This window comes from Notothenia rossii (genome assembly GCF_949606895.1).
Source record: "Notothenia rossii genome assembly, chromosome: 1".
In the NCBI taxonomy this organism is placed as follows: domain Eukaryota; kingdom Metazoa; phylum Chordata; class Actinopteri; order Perciformes; family Nototheniidae; genus Notothenia; species Notothenia rossii.
In genome coordinates, this window is record NC_136912.1 from 83,796,676 (window position 1) to 83,819,619 (window position 22,944).

The window sequence follows — 22,944 nt, forward strand, 5'->3', positions numbered from 1 at the left end:
TTGTAGAGCTCACTCTTCTGCCAACAAGTAACATGTGTAAAAAAGCTAATGTTAAGCACCAAAATCAGAACTAATTACTAGTTATCCTGTCCTATTCGGTGTCAATTTTCTCCTCAAACGGTTGTTTCTTCTTGAATAAAACTTGTTTAAACGTATTTATACAAAAGTGGATATAATGTTAATAAAGTTTACATTTGTATACAGTCTACATTTCTGTAACAAAGGAAATTAGTCAAAATGTGTATTCTTGGTTAGAAGCTTTTTATTGGTTACAATAACTCATGGCAACATATCAGTATCACCAAGCCACTGTACAAATACAAAAAAAAGGTCTGGTGTGAAAAAGACTATAAAAATTATTCCATAACAAGTGATTATAATTTCACACAATAGCACTGTAAGAGAATTATCATGGCACCAAGTCCCTGGTCTTTACTGGCTTAAAACATAAAACAATAAATAAAATCAAAGAAAATGTCAGAACAGTAGGTTGTAGAGTGAAAGGGCAGTGCATTATTTTGTGATGGTGCTGTGGTGGTGATCATGTGACATAAGCAATTAAAGTGGTGGTGTCTCATTGGATCAGGAGACTTTACATTAGTCATATCCAAATGTTAAACCTGGAGAGTTATGCAAATGTAGTTGTCACAAATACAGCCTGAAGTTGTGCATCTGTGACCTTTTCACACCTGTTCTTTGAAGTCAGACCGTTGCGCTGTAGGAGACAAATGGCAACTTTACAACGATCGCCTAAATCAATTCACAGATGGATCTACAGACTACACCGTGAACAGGGGCGCCGCCAGGGATTTTGGGCCCCATGAAAAGATATCACATTGGTTACTTAAATATTTTTTTCTTAAATGTTCTAAAATTGTGTGGGCCTCTGTCAGTCACGGGCCCGGTTTACCTAACCCTAATCGTCCTAACTTTTCACCCCCTTACGGCGCCCCTGACCGTGAATGCATCCAATGTCGACACTGTTACACCAACAGGCGGATTCAATGGCTCCTTATCAGTTGTGTAGTTATAAACTGGAGGAGACTTCAGGTAAATACAACAATAATGTGAAATTAAAAGAAGTCAAGCACCTTTTTGATTAATGAGTGAACTGCACAGGCACGTAGAAGTGTTACAAGTCCAGGTTCCAGCGGCTAATACTGCTGAATTACACACAGAGCGAGGACATGATTTCCCGCTGAATATCGCTGTCAGGGTTTATTGGAATATTTTGAGATTTGGGAAAAGATGCTTAGATCCTTACGGAGGAGTTAGGAAAGATACCGCTTCATGTCTGTCCATTAACGAGACATTTAAAAAAGCTTCTGCTAGCTGCCGGTTAGCTTAACTTAGCGATTGGAAACTGAGAAACAGTTAGCCTGGCTCTGACCAACAGTTACAATTCCTGCGTCTCTGAATCTAAAACAAAAAGAATATCTTGTTTATTAAATATGTAACATGATCATTCGCCATTCAGAATAGTTCTGGCAACTCTCCTTTTCACACTTTGGTTTTAAGATATTGAATGTTAATGAGTGAGCTTCATTAGCCAGGCTAGCTGTTTCCAGTCTTTGTGCTAAGCTAACAGACTGCTTATTGTTGTGGCCTTATATTTAACGGAAAGATATGAGAGTGATCGTCCCATCTAACTGCCAGAAAGCAAACATTTCCCACAATATTAAAACAATTCCTCTTAAAATACATTTTGTCATCTTTATATGGGGGACACTTTTCATGTCCGCTGATTGATATAGAAACTTCACTCTAATAAGCACTTTTAATAACACTTTGGGATACAAAAACCCATCTTTAGATTTAAGCAGTCCACCGGTTTGATCAAACAACATCCTGGGTATAAAATCAGATACTGACATGAATTTAATTTGTGGGTATGCAGAAGGCTGGCACTTGAGTAAAGTGAGCAATGTTGTTTTTTTTGTCACATTGACTTAGTTTTCAGTTCACAGCTCAGGGTCTGTGGATAACATTGGCACAAATGAGGAAGTAACACTTAGATCTATATGTTATCCACATACATCAGCAAATCGTCCCCCAATCCCTCCCCTCCCCCCCCCCCCCACACACACACCTCAACACTGATATGAAATACATATCACATCCTACACACCCCAAAGATATTCTCAGGCTAAAAACTATAACGGTTATTTTTAACATTCTCTCAAAATTGATTCATCAATGCAAAGCCAGGTAGAAGCAGCAAAAACATTTAAAAACAAAAAAGGTCACTAGAATCACGCTATGCCAAAAGAGGGGTTTCATTGATAGCCGACTGAACCTAAATAAATACTACAAACTGTACGGTAGTATTAGAAAGTAGAATTGTATAAAGAGTGATGTAGAAACACTTTAAGAAGCAGTATAGAGCTGCATGTGGTCGCTGTGGTTTTCTGTAAGCATGCTTTTTAGTGTTCACTAGTATCAGAATGTGCTTCTATTGGGAAACAAAAAATAATAAGCAATCTCTCTTATTGATAAATCTGTAAAAAGGAATAATAAGAGGAGAACATTACTGTAGTCGATGCTAGTATGACCTTCTATTAGGAATGGTATTGTAAGGCAGAATGGAGACACAATAGTGCCACATCTCACGGGAGCACAAATCCTCCTTTATCTAGCCCATTTGGGTCACATGTTTAAATTCAGAGATAGGCACCTGAGACAGCTGATGGATAGGTCCAAATCACATACATTGTTTTTTTTTAATTAAGCATTTAGAGGAACCAAAATAATGGAAGATGAGAAAAGACTCAAAATCAGAGATAGTACTTCTATGGGTAAATAAGTCACATGTGCTCAATGGTTTACATTTGTACTACAGTTCGTGAGTGCATATCTAGCTCTCTACCAAGTGTACATTTCTGTCTACCAAGTGTACTCTCTTCACAAGCAATATTTAACAGTTCATAACATGTTTTTGGTGAGAAAAAAAAAGAAGTGTTAAACCATTTTTAAAAAATATCTTTTTTTTCTTTTCTTTTTTTTTTTTTTTACAGGCTTGTGGTGGCACTGGTGTGATTTCAGAGTGGCTGACATGATTTCAGTTCCATGTATTCACTCAGTTCACACCCTGTTGACGACGAAAAGGACTTGTTGATCCTTTACTTTAAAAAAGGATAAAATGACATGGCAAACTCTGACCGATATCTTTCTTTTCTCCTCTTCATCTTCCCTCTTGTCCCCAGCAGAGTCACTGCTGTCCTTTAAATATCCTCATGTATTGACTCTACTTTATGTCCATACAGGCCTCAGCACCATTACAGGCTCACAGGTAGAAATGGCTTCTGCTTCGGGAGAACGCGTCTCTCTATGCGATGCTCATCTCTCCAACAGTGTCTTTTGTATGAGGAACTTAGATGCACATCTCGACTAAGGAAAAGTAGATTCTATAGGCCACAGGAGACAGCAGATATGATGCAAAACCTATATTTAGGACTATTATTGGGTTATCAATCATATCACACAGCTGTTGATTTGCATGGAATGAATGTGGTCTTCAGATATTCGTGTGGTTAAAACCACAATAAAACACAAGTGGAGGCCAAGGCAGGGCCTCCAGGTAAATAACGTTTTCTATCCTAGCCTAAAATTCAACGGTTTCTACTTTCGAGGTAAAGCTCGACTAGCAGACTTAAAAACACCGCTTGTTTATTTTGACATGCTCCCTTTTATCATTATCACAGCAGTGTGGCGTTTCCTTTCATATGAAAAGACTGCGTTGAGAAATGCCAGGGGTTGTGTGGTTGAAAAAAAAAAATGCAGAGGATGCATGTATTATGTATACTGCCTGTAACCATAATAACATCGAATGAGGAACGTAAGTTTAGCTTGGCCGAATTCTAAGATTTGTTAAATCTTTGTTTGTTGATTAGTGAGTGGGCTTGACAAAATCAGCAAGTACCAGAAACATTGAAAATGAACGAGAGCAGAATTTTTAGATTCAATGATACGCTGCTGCCTCTTAATTGTCTGACGATCAGTCTGGTACTCACATTGGATAAAATCAGTGTTTCTGGCATTATGTTTTGAAGTAATGTGAATATGTACACTATAAATAAAACATAAAACCCCCAAAAACATAACAAAAAAACCTCAAGGGTGGGAAATAAACTACAAAAATATATACATACACATTATATATGCATATATGATGCATATATACACACATAATGCTATACATATATACTGTCTTTATATATACATTTACATATTACATGCCGACGCTCATCTTGTTTTTGTTAGTCATGGTAACAGATGCTTTTTATCGCCCGCCCCCCCCGCACAAGAGAATTGGGCAAAATCTTATATTTTTTTCCTTCAGTTTTTCCACAACTAATCTCTTCTTTTTAAACATTTGCTTGGCCAACTCTATCGAAAGGTTCCTATATTTGTTTCTGTGTAAAAATTGGGTAAAAAAAAAGAAAAAAATGTCACTTGGAAAGTTAGAAAGAGTTGTACTTTCTCGCAGGAGGGCGGGTCGCCTGCAGAAAGGAGAGCTGGGGGTGAGTTGAGAGGATTTGGGCAGACACAGTGTGCACCCCTCCGGTCCAGCCCAGCAGATGAGTTGGGACATGTGGCGTGGGGGTGCAGGAGGAAGTAGGCGGGCAGTGATTGAGTACAACAGGGAAGATGTTTGTTTAGTTCCAGATGCGAAGGAAACTGTCCCAGGATCCAGTGGCCACAGCCATGCCGTCTTCTGTCACCCCTAAGCAGCTCACTCTGTTGTCGTGGCCCGCTAGCACACCTGAAGGTCAAATAAATGAGTCCAAGGTTGATCAGTTAAACCTGTACAAACTATTAAAAAAGAACATGAATAACTCAGATCACTGAAACGTTCAGCTTTGTAACACAAGAAGTTACACAGTCCGACCTTTATGTTACATTTCAACTTGCTACTCATGTGTCTGTTCACATCTATTCTAGGATGCAATGTATGCTACATTTCACAGCTGAATCCATAAGTGGCATTGATTTTGATTTAAACTGAACAATTTCAAGCACAAATGCAGATAATTCCACCTCCAGTTTCTAAAATCTAAGAATGTGTAGGTTGCCTCTTCTCAAGAATTAAAGCAGAATTTACATTCATGAAGTTTGGTAAATCTGTATCCTAAAATTGTAAAAAAAAAAAGTTTAGGACGTCATTTACCAGCACGCTCTCCTTTCAGAGTGTCCCAGACGTTGCAGTTGAAGTCATCGTAGCCGGCCAGGAGCAGCCGGCCGCTTTTGGAGAAAGAAACGGAGGTGATGCCGCAGATGATGTTGTCATGGCTGTACATCATCAGCTCCTGGTCGGCACGCAGGTCAAACAGCCTGCAGGTGGCGTCATCTGAGCCAGTGCCAAAGGCGTTGCCATTGGGGAAAAACTGCAGGAGAGAAAGAAATCTCAATGAAGCAGATATCAGGATACAATTGTTTGAATTACCATATTATGAGGCTCCTGTGTGTTACAGACCATCCAAGGCCAATATAATGCACCTAAGATCTGTATCTTCAGTGGAAGTCAAATGATGATGACCAATATATGGACTAATGAAACAACTTAATGTTGTCACACAAAATGTATATTAGATTTATTGTTGATAAAAAGCTGAAAACATCCACAATGCAATTCATTAAATGAAAAAGGAAAACATTTCCTCATCAAAGTTGTCTTTGGAAAATGAATAATGTAAAGTATGCAATTTTTCCTTGGTGTTAAACATCCTTTAGCAATAAATATAATTCTTGTACTCAGATAAAGCTTTAAACAGTGGAGTTAAAAAAAAGAAAGAAAAAGGAATATGAAAACTGAAATGTGTTTTCAAGTTTCAAGCCATATTAAACAATATCCAATCAGCAGTCTTCCACACATCAATCCTTTAGACTCTGCCTTCCTACTGTGTGTGTGTGTGTGTGTGTGTGTGTGTGTGTGTGTGTGTGTGTGTGTGTGTGTGTGTGTGTGTGTGTGTGTGTGTGTGTGTGTGTGTGCGCGCGCGCACGCACGCACGCATCTGTTTCAGGACTCACGGTGACGGCGTTGATGTCGGACACATGGCCGGTGAAGGACTGCCTGCACATGCCGTCCCGGATGTCCCACAGCTTGGAGGTGGCGTCACAGGCTCCGGACACAAAGGTCTTGAAGTCCGGGCTCAGAGACAAGCTCATCACATCCCCTGTGTGGCCACTGAAGGAGGTGGCCTGCTGACCGGTTTCTATGTCCCACAATGCACTGCAAGAAACACGGTAGTGGTCAGGTGTGAGTGTCCATCTTTAATGCGTCTTTATCCAGGCCTCTAGAGTTATGAGCCTGTATGGCTGAAAGTGGGCCGGCCGTGCATATCTACTTAAAGTATAAGCGTTGTGAATAGCACAGATCAAAGAGTTTCTGTTCAATTAGCACAAAGGGAATGTAAAAGCAGCAACAAGGGGGTAAGATGGTGAGAGAAGAAGATTAATATCTAGGAGAATTTGTTTTAATTTGTATTTAATGTGCTGGAGCATCTTCAGTCTAGTATGTTAAACAGAAACAAGAATATTTCCATCATGTAAAAGCATTTCAAACCTTTGAGCTGTGTGGGTGGAGCAGAGTGTAAATCTCACCAGGTGGTGTCTCCGGAGCTGGTCAGTATCTGATTGTCGTCCAAGAAACGACAGCAAGACAGGTAACCTGGAGAGGATCAGAGGTTACACATCAGATAAGGAGCGCTCGGCCCTGCCTGATCAACCTCCCTTACTCTTGAGCTACTCGTATGGCGGACAACGACTACTGAATTTCTCTACGGTGCTAATCCTTCTTCACGATGATGCCTTATGTCACATCTAACCAGGAGCAATTTATTTTTCTACAAGAGATGCACGTGTATGAACAGTCCCATTCATTTAGCTGATGGCAATCCTTAATCCACAAATGGAACCAGTATAAAACAGCACTTTGTGAATCTTAACATTGTTTTGACTCGTTGAACCAGCCCGTCAGCCTGTACATACAAATCTGAGCTCTAAAACTAAAGTAAGGCATTGTCTACGTGTCGAACATATTGAACCAGGCATGCTAGAATGCTGCCCTCAGGTCACAATATGCTTTAAGAAACTGCCATCATGTTACTCATGATATAAATAACTCAGTTGAGTCCATAAATAGGCTTATTTCACTAATTCATATTATATCTCAGCTGGCACTGTGCCTACCTGTGTGTCCTGGGAGCTCTCTGGTGACACGCACGTTGCCCTCCCGGGTCTTCAGGCTGTATATGGAGCAGATGTTATCCAGGCCTCCACAGGCCACATAGTTCCCAGAGGGGGCGTAGGCGCACGTCATCACCCAGGAGGAACGCAGCGGGATGGCATGCATCTGAGGACAAGGAGAGTCTTTAGTAAATATAATAATAGTAGTAATGTGGAGCTTCAGAGTCAGCAGTGGACATAACTCTGCTACTTCCCCTGTCCTTCGGAGAAATGAAAGAACACATTCTTCCTTTTTGCCGGGTTTTGCAAAAGATGTCAGTAAGAAACGTAGCAATTTCAGTATGCCATGATAAATATGAAGACAGCAGAAGTTATTATTAAGCGCAAGAGGAAAGCACAAGACTGTTTCAGGTGCTTTCTTCCTCCGTTTTGGATATCAAAACATTGGTATAAGCTAAATAAAAACTATGAGCTGTAGATTATGCTATCAATGACCACATTTGTTTTATACTCTTAGGGGGATGATTACAATGAGTAATATTCTTTAAACATTAAAGCAGATTCCTCTCGAAATACAAGGGTCACTTTCACTAGTTTACCAGCTTTCACTAGTTTACCAGCCAGATTCATTTTATAAATCTATAAAGAACCCACAAGAAAACCTTATTAATGTCATTTGGATGGAAGCTTGTCACAACATATATATCAGTATTGTGTTTGAGAGGGCATACATCACAGCCAGAACTGTTGGTATTGAACTCTGACAGGAGAAGCACATTTCAGATGGCAGAAAAACTTTGAAATATACTGTTCTTTTTGTACTTACTATACAATCTATAATGTCATATCAATAACCTCACCTTATTTGTTGTGTAGCTGTCCCAGATGATAAGCTTTCCATCTTGCGAGGCACTGACAAGTAACCTGGAAACAAGTGGAGAACAGCAAAATGAGAAGCGGTCCACATGTAGAACAACCCACATAATCTAAAGGGTACATGCACCTGGATCATTAAAAGCAATGAGAGCCAGCAGCCAGCTAAGAGAGTACTGTGCTACACTGTGTGAATGAGTTAAAGGTGATCTGTCAAAAAGCATTCAGTGTGAGCTCCCTACTCTTCTCTGCCACTCCCCGTTTCCCTCTTCCTCCCCCTCCTGGTGGAAGTCTCCTCATCCAGGGAAGCCACTTTTAATGTCCCACCCCATGTAATATTTATTACCCCCGTTATGTAAAAGTCCTACTGTCTAATGGTAAGCACGAGGGGTTGGGAAAGCACTAGAAAGAAGCTGGGTAGGGGCAGCAGAGAGGGACAGCAAGAGAAGTAATGCAGAGAAGATGATGAAGAGGAAACAGTCAGTAGAGAGAGAGAGAGAGAGAGAGATAAGGGTGGTGCAGATGAAGAAACGGCTGAACTCCTCCCTCCCTTCCTGATTGGGTGTTTCCGCCTCTCCAATGACAGGAAGTGGTTTGACGGTGCTATGCTACAATCAAGAGGAGCGCCATCACGCTCAAATGTCAGTGGCTGTATACACAATAAACACTGGCCTCCTGCAGGGTCACCGAGAGGCAGACACACACACACACACACACACACACACACACACACACACACACACACACACACACACACACACACACACACACACACACACACACACACACACACACACACACACACACACACACACACACACACACACACACACACACACACACACACACACACACACACACACACACACACACACACACACACACACACACACACACACAATACCAGTGGTCTTTACTGTAGGAAAAAACAAGTATGCTTACACTGAACAGATATTTATGATTTTTTTTAAATCCTAAATGTTGTAGCAGATCTTTAGGTTTTATTTCTCATACACTTCTCGTTTATTGATAAGAAAGAACCAGTGCACTACATGCATACTATTGGGAAAATACAATCCTAAGTGCTCATAATTTCAGCAAACCGTTAAAAAAGCAGTCTGTAAGTTTTAATTAAGGGAAAACTCATTGTTAGCAGCCACTCTCTCACTGATTGATTTTGAATCATTACAACATTTAGAAAAAAAAAGATTGTTAGATCTTACAAACTGCATCTTTAAGGAAATATTTAACAAGCTGGGGTGGCTGCCTGTCACTGTGCCCAGCTAATATCATTCCTGTGCTCAAAGTGGGGGCGTTTAACAGTGCTAGCGCTACGACAGAGGTTCAGTAGTAGTGGAGGTGGCAGTAGTGACAGTCAATTATGGTGGTATTAGTCTTATTAGTAGAATAGTAGTTTTAGTAGTGGTAGTAATAGTAGTAATAGTAGTAGTGGTACTGGTAGTAGTATAGCCCCACACCTGGGACTGCCGTCACTGCCCCAGTGCATTGCATTGGGAGACAGATGGACAGAGAGAAAAATAAAGGGTGACACAGACATATTAAACACATACATAATATTAATGGTAAAACCAGTCATATAAGCAGTTTGAACCCCATCATTTAAAAAGGTTAGAGTATCAGAGTGTATCTGCAGGGAGAGTTGTAAATTGATCCTGAATTGCTGCCATAACTGAAGTCATGCCTTCACTCCTTAACTAACCTAGATATTAGCAGCCAAGTTGGAGCTATTACTAAGACATTACCTATGCAAAGAATTAAGCAGCCGAGTCATCTTTCCAAGAAAATGATGAAGCCAATGCCAGTGGATTTCATTGTAAAATTCCTTCTCTGTGACTGTAAGGTGTTTCCAGTTGTCTTAGCTCTTGGTGGCACTTTTTTTGCCATTGCCCCCCTTCCCCAAAAAATGTAACGCAATAAGAACATAAAAAACAAAATGGTATAAAAAAGGTTAATTTCCTATCGAGCTGTTTGATAATAATTAGTTTCCTGTGAAATAACCACAGTACCTGGAGTCGCTCCCCCAGTGCATTGCATAGATCTTGGCCAGGTGGCCCCTGAGAGTGCGCCGCGTCCGCATCTGTATCCGGCCCACTGAGTCCAGACCAGCTGTGATCTGCCAAAACACAGGAAGACGCGTCAGCAGTGGCACTCGAGGCCCACACACACACACACACACACACACACTTATCACTACAAACAAACACACACACTACACTGGACAGTGGACTCTAGCTGAGGCAGCAAAAACAGGTCAAGATAACACAAGAATAGACAATGACTAAAAATAGTGAAGCTAAAATTGCTGCAGAACGTCTATGAAGTATTTTTATAGATTCACTGCAGCATTTTCCCCTATAACTTATGAATGAAACAACTGCCAGGGTAATTAAAGCAACAAGCTAGATCATGTTTGAAAATAGCTTGTTTAGATGTAACATTGCTTATTGGCAAACAGGAATATTGTAACTTAGGGTGCATTTGGAACAACACAACTTTGATTGTGTTAACACTCCCTCCTGGCGAAAAATATAGCAATTGTTAAAAATGAAAATACTTAGTAATAATACATTTTTTACACAATATTATATATGTGGAGAGGAAGACGTACCTGTGACAGAGTGGAGTCACTGCAGGCTTTCCTGGCATCCTGTGACACAAGAGAAAGAAAATAATCATGTTGACGATTGTTATGTCACTCTATACACAAATAATGGAAAAAAACATACCTGAAAAGGAACTCAAAATACTTCTGATTAAGTGCTATAAAATGTGCTACAACTTATTGCTGATCAAAGAAACTAAATATCCCACTGACCCTAGAATAATATCACAGCAGCAACAGACATCAATGCATCAGTTCCCACGATAAAAACATTTCACGAGACAAAGAGGATGATTGACAAGTTATATGTCGAGTGTGTCACCGTCTCATCTATAACTGCATAAGTCACAGCTAGAGAACAGACAGTGGCACACATGCGATGCACAAACACACGTATAACGTACACACGCGCGTCAACATAAACAAACGCATGCACACACAACGTTGCATTACCCGGATCTGATTGCGTAGTTGCTCGGCTTCCTGCCGCAACTGTTCCAGCTCGCTCATTGTCCCTCTGTGATGTGTTCAGGCCACGCTCCGCTCCAAATCCTTACTGGGCTGGGAAAACACAAGTGCCTGCACGCATACACACACTCACACACACACTCTCAGGCGCACACACGCTTTACCAGCTGACACCTGCAAGACAGAGAAACAGAAATACTATGAGTTCAACAGGCAGACGGGAGAGTGAAGGATGGGAAGACTTCCATCAGACAAACATAGGTATACTGTATGGGCTCAGACCAAAAGGAGGGTGCTGCAGAGGGTGGGGCCGGGTGGGGGCCCTGAGGGGGGGCTGGCTCTTCAAACACCCCCAGTGTGGTTCAAAAGGCCATCTGAGCCCAGCTCTGACCTTTCCTGACTCAATCAGCCTTTTGTGTTATTGCATTGCGCTGTTTACTCGGCCGGCCCCCAAAGAGCCTTGAATGTGTGTGCGTGATTGTATCTGGAATAATTATTGGACAATATATACAAGTAAGAAAAACAACATGTACAATTCTATTGTTAGAGTAAACATATTGCAAATATCAATGTGTGTGTGAGTGTGCATACATTATGCGAGCATTTACTTTAATGTGCATCTAGTTAAGGTATGCCATGTATTTGAACGTGCACTTATGAGTGTGTTTGTGCAGAAATGCCTCTTCCTTTACCTTGGGGAGCCTGAATGTGGGTCACAGAGCACTTAGACACTCCTCAGTAATGTTTGGACCGCTCCCCCACCGCTCATTTTCCAGGCCGGTTTTTTTTTTTTTACAGTCTGCTGTCCAGAAGCCTAACCCTCTGAGATTACATTTTCAGTTTCATTTTCTATAATTCAACAATTACACTGCGTCCAGCCCTTCCTCTCCACAGGAAGTCATGTTAATGCGAAGAGGAGATTGTTTGTGCGTTATCCTCCTTTTTGCAGGCTTTAAAACCCATTGTGATCCGGTTACTTAATCACCACAAAAGAGAAACCAAAATCATTATACATACAAGTAACTAAGACAATGATTTGATGCGTGCGCTGCAACCAATTGCCTCTTAAAAGTGACACTATGCACGTGTGAAAAAGCTGCTGTTTTAGATTCTTGGTTCCCTTGGTCTGACCATTGTGCCTCTGCTCTGCTCTAGAGAGGATGCTTTGGCCTGCTCATTGAGGACCGTAGTCTCAGCCAGGGAAGTCTTTGACAGTAATGAGGCATCAGGGGCCGCAGCGTTGCAATGCTTTCAGCTGCCCGGAGGTGACGTCACTCTCTCCTCCGGCTGACGCAAACACCCTGAAGAGAGGGCTCTCAGCGTCAGCTCGCCTGTGATGTGCTGCTGATGACTGTCTGCCATGGATCCATTATACGGTATGCGTCTGAAATCTGCCACGTCACACATAGCGCCTTGTGGACTACCTAAACACCCGATATGACCTTCTATACTTAATGTTTTTAATCAATGTTTTCCATCAGGGGCTTGTGTAGTGAAAGGCAACAGCGCACACGAGAAAGATAAGGTAGAAAAGGGTGCAGGTGTGATGGAGTTAGAAAACGATGAGTGCTTTGGGATAAAACTGACAGCTCTGGTTTTAGCGCTTCATGACTTGTGCTAACATGTGTGTGCACTAAGGTTAAGTAATTAAGGAAACAAAACGGGTCATTCATTCCTTCTTTAGTAAAAAAAAAAAAAAACTCACACATCAACCATAGCCAGCAGAAGCTGTCACACAGTTAAATGGTCCCTACCAGAAGGACTAGATAAAGTTTACCTTCCAGAATAACAGATGTAAAACTTTGTGAGCCGTGTGCCTTTTCTCTAGACTGGAGCCACGCAGCCAGCCGGGCCGACGCAGGCCCAGATCAAGGCACACGATCAGGGTGACAAAGACAGAGCTGTGTGTTGGAGCTGCCTATTGTTTAGAGCAGGGTGCCAGCTACAGTAGTTAGAGCTGCTTGGCACCACCGCACTTGGGTCTCTGAGACAGGCCATGGGAGGCTATAACTGCTACAGCTCTTATGACACCAAACCACCACCCAACATGTTCAGCCTCACACCGGAGCTCCCAGCAGCAGGGAAATATTGTGTGTGTGAACTGGGACCAACAGCTGACATCTGCATTTAAGTGCGTGGATGCATAAAGGCGGGAATAGGGATATTGGTAAGGGCTTTGCTGAATGCATTCTAGCTACTATTGAGGATCTCTTCTATAAGTCTGAGATAGATGGAGAAAAACGCAAACAACACGCCCTTAAATCACCTGTTGAATATACATATCTGTATTTAATACACTGGTCAATGAAAGGAACTGGCTTTAATTAAAGAATATAGTAGTCTCATAACCTCTATCAGCAACTATCATGAAACTTAAAAAGTTACCCGTAATGATTTAAAGACTTATCAATACTTTTCCAAGTGCACCACAATAAGAAGGGAAGATCAACCGAATATTTATAAAAGAAACTGTGAAATTCACGACAATTAAAAAACACACAAAAATAAATATTTTAGTTTTAACATATCAATATTATTATAAGAATCTAGGCCGCTTGAAGTAAAGTTGAAATGGTATTTGTATGACCTGATTAATTTATCAATTAATTACAAACTATTTTGGGCAATCTTCACGGCTTCCACTTTTAAAACGCTAATAGTTGCTATTTAATAGTACACTGGATCTTTATCCTACAATGAATTAAGGAAGTAGTTGGAAGATTTATTGCCCTATAAGAAGATTGCTTATACATCTTGTTCAGCTGCTGCACATCCTCATACCTTTAAATCCAGGTAAAACTTGGACTTCCACTTTTATAACACTCAGGGGGAGAGAGAGGAGAGAGAGAGAGAGAGAGAGAGAGAGAGAGAGAGAGAGAGAGAGAGAGAGAGAGAGAGAGAGCTCTCGTCAGTCAAAAGTCAATAGTGTCTGATTCCAATAATGAAGCTTGCCCACATTATATTTTTTTTTTCGGAGACACTGTCGCTCCAGTGCGTGTCTCTGCTGGCTCAATGATAGCTCATACACAAGTGAAAACATACAACCATAAAGAGAGTAAAAGAGACACCTGGAGAGGATTCTAATTAGATAACACTCATTGGCAGGTTTTTAAATGAAATGTGTCAATGAGACATTCTGCTTCTCCAGGGTCACATACAGTAGAAAGTCAGTCACATCTTCCTCAATCATGAACAAATACAGAGCAGCGGGGGGTGCAGGCAGTGCAGCTGCACCCAGAGCCACAGGGGCCCCAACAACATGAAATGGTCAGGAAGTTAAGGAATTAACAATACGCACTGCCAGGTCTAATCAAATTATTACACAATGGTCCAGTGTGAGCACTTAATACCAGCATTTACAGCAAGGTCATAATATTTATCAATCCCATATTCCATGAATTGTAAACTGTTATTATGTTACATGCAAAGTGAGGGATTTTGCTCTCTTAGTTGAAAATGTATTGAACATGTCTGTTCATAAGTGTAACGATTGCGTTTTATTTGTAATAAATATTTGAACTCAATGCTCCAACCAAGTCACACCAACATTAGCCATATTTTTCATTTTTATTAAACTAAAATCTGATTCTTAACAGTACATTATCAGTGTATTTGCAAATGTATGATATATACAGCTAGAAGATACTGCATATGTTCAGGTATTCATTAAATGATCGCATTTAAACTTTGTCGACGTTTCTATCTAACAGGCGATTAATGAGATGGCTCTGGCCGTTTCTCAATCTCGATTAAACCTGCTGAAGAGCCACTGTTTCAAGTATACTACGTCATCGAGCGGCACCGAAGGACTGTTTAAAAGCATGTTAAATGCCCAGCATTCGGCGCCACTCGATGACGTAGTATACTTGAAATAGTGGCTCTGCAGCAGGTATACTCGACATTGAGAAACGGCCCCTGTGTGTGAAAGTGAAGATTGGATGTGGCAGCTCCACCAGGTGTAAACTTGTTCAGGTAACGCACCGACTATTCCAAACATCCGGAGAATGGAGGAAATACCTATTGAGATTCCAGTAAGTTTAGAAGTCACATGTCTTCCTTCTCTTCAGCTGACATGTTCATATCATATCATATACATGTCATGAATTACGAGAACATGTTTGATTTGCCCTATTATTGTTTAAACATAAGCTACAGACAGATGGTGAGTGAATGTGTGGTGGGGGTAAGACCTGCTTTGGTCACAGGTTTCACCCCAACTACACGTAATGGAGCCACACAACATTCCTAATTTAAACTACACCTAAATAAAGAAAGATTTGGCCAAACATGCCCTTAGTGACATTAATAATCTGGAGTGAACCATGACCCTTTTAGCATGGAGATAAAGATCTCCTGCTTGTGTATAATCGGTCAAGTTATAAAAACTTCCGGCTGGTGTTTTTCTGAGGTTTGGTAACACACAGCTGTAAAACAGGAACATGTAGAGCTTGAAGATTCACTAGGTAAGGGTTGGTTGGTATGGTTTGAATCAGTATCAGTTAGGGCTCCAGAAACAGTGTTTCTCCCCCCCTTAAAAACAATATCAACTGGCATAATAAACATGGGTAGATTTTTGAGTTATTTCATTTGTTGAATAAAATAATGTTGGATATTATAATCTTCATAATAAGTTAATAAAGTTTTCTTTTGTATTTTAGCAGTGTATTAAAAGCCGCAGAATAGCAGAAGTATGTATTTGAACATATTAATGAAAATCTCATGTAACATCGTTTGGCCCTGACATCAACATGATAATAATGGTAAACATTATGCAAAGTCACATTTAAATATACAAATAATTAACAATGCAATAACCGTCAGTTCCATTTTTTGGCTCTCAATATCTAAAAAAATAAAACATCAGAGAATCCACTTTGTTCGTTTTAAATGTAGAGAATATTAATCATTTTGGGAAAATAATTTGACATGAAACAAGATGACATTAAGGTGTGTGGCATAAAATGGCATACCAAACATTTATATTTTAATATACTGAATATTTTATTGAGCTTTTGGCCTTTTAGATTGATAGACAAAAGCTCATAGACATCTACTCTCAATCAATTAATTGATTCATCTGTTCAGCTGTACCTGGCTTTGAAATATTTACTACAGTAAATTAAAATTACATATTTGGCTATTCTAAATAAAAAATGCTGGTTGCTACTTGCCCATCTTACCTAAATTAGTTATAATTAACAGGAGTTATTTTTTGTCAATCACCATACTATCCCCTTGGCAATTATGAAAGAGCACCATGTCAAAACTAGTAAAACTTTTAGGTATGTACCACCAGCTCCAAATAAGCTGCAGATTGAAAACATAAACTACATGATCAAAAACTGTGACTTCATACTGTATATCATGTCAACAACAACAACAACAAAAACAACTCACTGTCATGATGTATTATATGTCAACAGCCAAGACTGGAAACCATTAATTACACCATATAGAAACACAAAAACTGTAGGCAGAGGTGGAAGAAGTACTCAGACCTTGTACTTAAGTAAAAGTAGTAGTACCTAAGGGTAGGGATAGTCTGTTACAGGTAAAAATGCTGAATTCAAAATGTTACTCAAGTATAAGTACAAAAGTATCTAAATAAACTTAAAAATGTAATTTACTGCTGTGTACCATGTTAGTCACATTTAAGTCCTATTAAAGTGTTAATCAGTCATCTATATTTACAAAGTAACTAAAAGGGTACTACACAAATGTAGTGGGTAAAAAGTACAATATTTACTTCTGAATTATAGTGGAGTAGAAGTACAAAGTAACATGCAAATACTCAAGCAAAATGCAAGTACCTCAAAATGGTACTTAAGTACAGTACTTGCGTAAATGTACTAAGTTGCTTCACACCACTGACTGTAGGTTAAATGGGCATGTGTATAGATATGTATGAAATGATAAGAGTGGAGTTACATTGCCGATACAAGCAACAAATTGTATGAGCCTCGCGCCCCGTCACGCTACCAGTTGCCGCTCGCTTGAAGGCGGACTGCCATGTATATTTAATGGAAAAGAGAAGGGGGGGAACGCTACGCAAATGGTGTCGTGCAACCACAAATGAGAAGGCATATCGATGACATTGACTCAGAAAAAATATATGCCAACCAGTAAGAGGTTTTTCTCCTATAGTTCCGTGAGAGTCGTTTGACAGCCTGTAAAAAAAGGCCGCGTTTGGATAGCAGTGAATTTTCAGCTTGGCTTAGTAAGAGGGAAAAAACAGCATTCAGCAAGGCTGAAACAGTTATTTCAATAGCTTCATTGACGCTCACAGCACTGACAATATTTCAAACTCAGGGGCATTGTTTTGCACCCCACCTTCAATATAAAAACAAACTAAACCCGCCGCGAGCAAAGCAGGAAATAGCCTGAAAGCTTACAAAATATCAAGGCAAGACTAACACGTCCTTACCTGAAACAGGCTTTTTTTGGCTCTGTCCGTCCTTCCGATACGAGTCACACTGATTCGTTTTCACACAACAAACATGGTCCCAGCTGTGAGAGAAATCGCAAAGGCAGACGTGTTAATTTTAAGACAATTTAATCGGTTTAAAGGGGCAGAAGCGAGAGTGACTCTGGTCGGATTAGACTAAAAATGTTCACCAAGCAAGCTAATCACCACACCCATGAAAGTGGGAACATGGCAACAGCCTACGCTGAGGGGTGCGCGGTGGGGAATAGATCGATCATTTTAGTTATATAACCAATTATATATGTAATAACACAGTCCCTTATTATATTGTTTAATATTTATGTCAATACATCAACAAAATTGGTAATTACTTGTGCCTTTGACTCGAGAGAATGTCTGAAATGTGTTGTGTAACCTACGGGTGGAATGGTATCGTCTGTCAGCCCCCTCAACAAAAAGGAACCGAATGGGATACAGGAAACAAATGTTAGACCATAAAGCGTGCTGTAGTACTGATTAAAACGGACTCCACAAAGACACATTTTCGTCCAAACCTCTTCAAATTCTATCATATACCAATATGAATCTGTATAAGTGTTACAGCTGGAGGTGATGAGAGTCGGTCTACAGTATTTTTGTATTAACTCTATCATTGTAATCTATTACTAATTGTGACTTTTCTCTGTGACATGTCACCGTTATTGTTAACATACCTGATTTCTTAATGTTTTGCATATGTGTGCAGTTGCACAAAATACCAAAGTCAAACTACGGTAACCTCTATGTATGGCCCGTGTTTTGGGCCATACCTTAGGCTGTGTGATTTTGTGAAGAACATTTTCACTATTTGAATTATTTACACTAAACCGATTGATCCATAAGAAACTTATAAAACAATACAATTTAAGATATTACCTGGACTCAGAGTTTATGAGGGGCAGTCTCTATTTTATAACATTCAATAGACAATATTATGTTTGAGGTAATGAATACAATAATGAATTACAACAACGAATTAAGCAATTGAGTTTGTTGCAAGCACGACATGCTTATAATAGGTACTCTTATTCAAAGTATATTCAGTATTTAAGACGTTACTCCAACAAAACACAGTTAAAGCTGTGAGGATTTGGTTTTGCCATTAGACAGCTGTGCCAAGTCTCACCCTGGCACACCACGGTTGGCCTGCAGTTGGCTCATTGAAAAAGATCCCTCTCCATTAGGACAGGATGAATTTTTAATGGAGACAATGAAAGGGAGCAGTGGGTTAGGCTTTTCCATATCTCTGCACGAGCCACAATCAATGGAGGGAAGATGAAAGTTGCCCAGCCCTTGGTTTCCTATCGGAGTGGCATGGGGTCAGATTAAGTCTAATTGAATTCACACACAGCAGTAGTTTAGGTGTGTCAGACCAATTTCCCCCTAAACACATTATGAGGATTAGGATTAGCAGAAACATATGTTGTGGTTTTATTGTCATTAGTGCATCCTGGAAAATGGTAGTGTTTCAATACATTATGAAACACAGCATTGTACGGGTTATGTGTTATGTGTATGTTTCTGAACAAAAATGTGTTTATTAATTCCTCCATACTAGACTCACTGATAAAGAATGAATACCCTCACATGCAATTTAGGGGTGTTGGATGATACTGAATCATAACCTCTCAAATCTCTCCCTAAATCAGAGAAAAAATAGTTCTTATAGCTTCATCATGACATCATAACAACTGAATGGTTATACTCGTGTTTGCCTTAACTTGTTTTCAAGGTGACAAAATCTTGCAACAGCCCAAGGAGTCTGTTGTGTCATATAGATGCTCAAAGATAGATGCCATACATGCAACTACAATTTGACTGAAGTCATACACTATATTTCAGTTAACAGGTTATTTCTTACGACAATATGTTTGAGCATTTCTGGACCACAGATTGAATGACATTTAACAAATACAATAAAAATGAAACAACTCCTCTGCCGTTTGCCTAGTTAGTGAAAATTGTGAATTAATTAGCAAGCTGAGAATCAGAGTCAAGGTGTCCAAAAGCACATCCTTGGCCAATCGGGTCCCTTATCCCATTGCTTGGCAACAAGAGAGAGGGAGGGAGCACGTTGACACTGTAAAAATAGCACATCAATAGCCTGGTGTCTGAAAAAAAAGAAAGACACACATGTTGGTGAGGCTATAAATAGCCTCCTGGAGCTTGGAACAGGTATGGCGTACACTACAGTATCTGAACTGTATTGTTGCGCACCAGTGAGATGTTTTTGCATCAATGCAAATTTGCATGGGTCATGCGGTAAATTACAGTAACGGTCAGGCAGCTGAATGAAATCATTTGAATGTGACGTAGGTTTTACAGTTTTGGTATCCATGTATTTAAATAAAGCTTAAAACTAACAACAGGTTGGCATTTGTAGACAGCATTTTTCTTCCTCCTGCTTTCTGCCATCTGATGTTTTGCATAGATGCAAAATAAAAAATAGTCCCTGCTGCCATTATATATTTTAATATACTATAATATAATATCAATAATGTGCATAAATATGTTTCCTTGCCAGAGTTTATTACAGTCTAATAGCTTAGATGAACAACGTGGTTTATGTACGGTCTTTTCATATCATCTCTTAATTACATCCACGTATTGTTCAGAGGCTTAACAACCAGCAAGATGCTTTATCTATTATTTACATGTTATCTCATCACTACAATTTCAGATTGTTAGAATGGGTTGTAGACTCGTGTCGTTCGTGTAACGGAGGAGTAGAGCAAATCGTGTCCAAAAATAGACCTATCATGCACAATTCAGTTTCACAGAACAGCTAAAAAATTGACCCAATACGTGGGTGATCGAATCAAGTGAAGATAATGGGACCTCAATCTGAAGCAGCTCCTCAATGTCTATTTTTATCTGCACGTTCCCATTTTTTGCCCACATGTAGAGACACTCCCCGACGACCCCCATGTAATACTTCCACTGTATCAAAGGCAATTAAAAGGTGTAGCAACAGTAGAACCTTAAAAGGCTTTATCAGGGCCGTCTTATCCACCAGACATCTCCCGGGGAGGCTGGCCGTTGCCAGGGTAACCCTCACAAATGGCAACTGACGTCAAGAAGGTAGGAGAAATACCAGGGAGAGCCAGAGCTGCTATGCATAATGGATTATTGAAAAAAGGGCCCTCTTGAAGAGTGCAAAGTGACTTAAAATATGCGTGCCTCGCTGGGCTCACACACCACTTCTCTCTCTCTCTCTGTGTGTGATGAGGAAAATAGATGTTGACAGTTTCAGGGTTTTACTTTCTGACTTGCAGAGCTTGGGCTTGACTAGCCCAATTGAAATTATCCATCTTGAATCAAACGCTGCTGAGGAACTATCTCTTTAAACAACACATTGTCTTTTTGAAAAATGTTTATACTGTTTGTAAATATAAGTACTCTTGTGGTATTGGCTCATGTGTGCTGCTATTATGCGTGTTATTTTGCAGGGGAAGACAATCATAAACCTTCCTCCATGGTATGTGAATCAGAATGTATGGTTGGTAGGACTGCATCTGAACAATAATTTTTTTTAGTTCTGGCACATCAGCTATCCATCCCCAGCAGATCCTTTGTTGGACACGTAACAAGAATCCACACTGACATTCACGTGTAGCTTCTCAGAAGAGATCACTTCAGATCATGTGTAAGTCTAGAGCGTAACTACCAGCAGTTTGCTCTGTCCCTGTATCAGGTTCTTGTCTAATCTCTGTGCTGTTGCTGGCCCATGAGAGACTGTCACAGCGGCAGCTTTGTGAAGAGCCCTCATCATTTCTGTGATTATGCCTCTCATGTTCTGTTGGAGTCTCACTATCGGGACACCGATTGTGGAGTCAGGCTTGCTGATGGCAAAGGCCAAGCACTGTTGCTGTCCAAGTGAATACAGCAGAACAGAGGCATGTACACGCAGTAGAGAATTATGATGTCTTATTTTTGTACTACAGGAGGGACATCAACAAAAGTATTTTAATCTTGCTGCAATACATTTAACAAAAATAAACTGGTTTGTCTCCTTTCGAGAACAGCATTATAAAAAAACATGCACATATAAATTGCTGAACAGGTGAACACAATATCTAATAGCTAAAAAGACTATGCTGTGACTTAAAGTAACATGAAAAATGTTTCATACCCATCTTTATTATAATTTGCCCGAATGTAAGCACCTGTTACGCACATGAGTAAAATGTACATGAAAGAGTCAATTAACAGCAGAATGAGTATGACAGACGTTTATGGCTTTTTGTTTCAGGGAGAAGCTGCAGAGGAAATGTGCAAAGAGAAGAAGTGAGAGTGTTTCAGTCCAGGGGAATCCCAGACACTTCTGTAAATCAGAGGTGCAACAAGTAACATAAAGCATGAACTAACATGCTCTGAGTTTCCAAAGTAGTGAATCACACAAGCTTTGCATGGGATTTGTTTTTAAAGGAAGCGAGGAACAACCCTAATGTGCTAACCTTATTCAAATGCATCCTGTTATAGCTGCGACTAATAGGACACCAGATGATCATTAATTTATAACCATGAGCCCAGAAGACATTTTAGTGCCCCCCAGGTTCAGAGCACGAAATAAGGCATTACCTATAGTCGCCAAGCCTAACCTTTGATGATAGATCGGTTTAATGAGCTCACAACCAAAATACCAGCCACCAGTGTTTCCTCTGTTACTGTAGTTCTGCAGTGGTGACTTAACTGTTAGCTTGGGCTCCACACCCAAGTCTGTATTAACTGAAATGATGCTCCAAGTCCACATTGAAGGGCTTCCTTTGGCTTGTCTTGAATACAAATATTATTTCAAACTGGTTTACTTGGATTCTTTTACCAAGATATACATTGACTTGCATTTCAAATTAATAATATGAATATAGGAAACACCAGACATTGTGCACACTAATGCATACCCAAAACCTCTAAAATTAGGCAAATAATAAAAGCTTTTCTACCTTTTCCAATTCAGATGAGTAGCAGAGGGAGCGTTTTCTGCATACTTCCTAAATGGCTTCGATTATGAGTCGTACAGAGCGCTGTCGTTTCAGTTCTGCCTTTCAGCTGAGATGTTGCTGGGAGGAGCAGTAAATGCAGAGAGAGAGAGAGAGAGAGAGAGACCGAGCTGGAGTATGAGGCAGAGAGCTGCCGAGTGGGAGGGTGAGCATATGGATGGCATGGCGGATGGGAGATGGAGTAGTATTTCTATTAAAGGGACAGAGATTTTGGTCTTTAATACTATAGTGATATACTTTACAATAGAAGATACTGAGATCCTATCCCTATTGAAATACTACATTTCAGAATGGAAATCTGAAATAGTTTTTCATTGAAGACAATTCAACAT

The 22,944-nt window shown here is 40.1% G+C and overlaps 1 protein-coding gene across 3 annotated transcripts; it reads right to left on the reverse strand.

Annotated features, from left to right (window-relative positions):
* Nucleotides 1–244: 244 nt before the first annotated feature.
* On the reverse strand, nucleotides 245–22,705 carry LOC307015657 (guanine nucleotide-binding protein subunit beta-4). Of its 3 annotated transcripts, XM_079644416.1 has the most exons (12): nucleotides 22,556–22,697; nucleotides 17,574–17,656; nucleotides 11,135–11,323; nucleotides 10,688–10,726; nucleotides 10,086–10,192; nucleotides 9,537–9,551; nucleotides 8,046–8,109; nucleotides 7,189–7,351; nucleotides 6,601–6,667; nucleotides 6,028–6,229; nucleotides 5,168–5,384; nucleotides 245–4,762 (listed from the first exon to the last, which is right to left on the reverse strand). In XM_079644416.1, exons 3-12 carry the CDS (start codon nucleotides 11,189–11,191, stop codon nucleotides 4,656–4,658), a joined length of 1,038 nt encoding a protein of 345 aa, XP_079500542.1. In that variant the 5' UTR covers nucleotides 11,192–11,323; nucleotides 17,574–17,656; nucleotides 22,556–22,697; the 3' UTR covers nucleotides 245–4,655. The 3 variants fall into 3 exon arrangements, with proteins under 3 accessions (XP_079500542.1, XP_079500543.1, XP_079500544.1); XM_079644417.1 differs by lacking the exon at nucleotides 17,574–17,656 and having other exon boundaries at nucleotides 22,556–22,705; XM_079644418.1 differs by lacking the exons at nucleotides 9,537–9,551; nucleotides 22,556–22,697 and having other exon boundaries at nucleotides 17,574–17,760.
* Nucleotides 22,706–22,944: the final 239 nt, after the last annotated feature.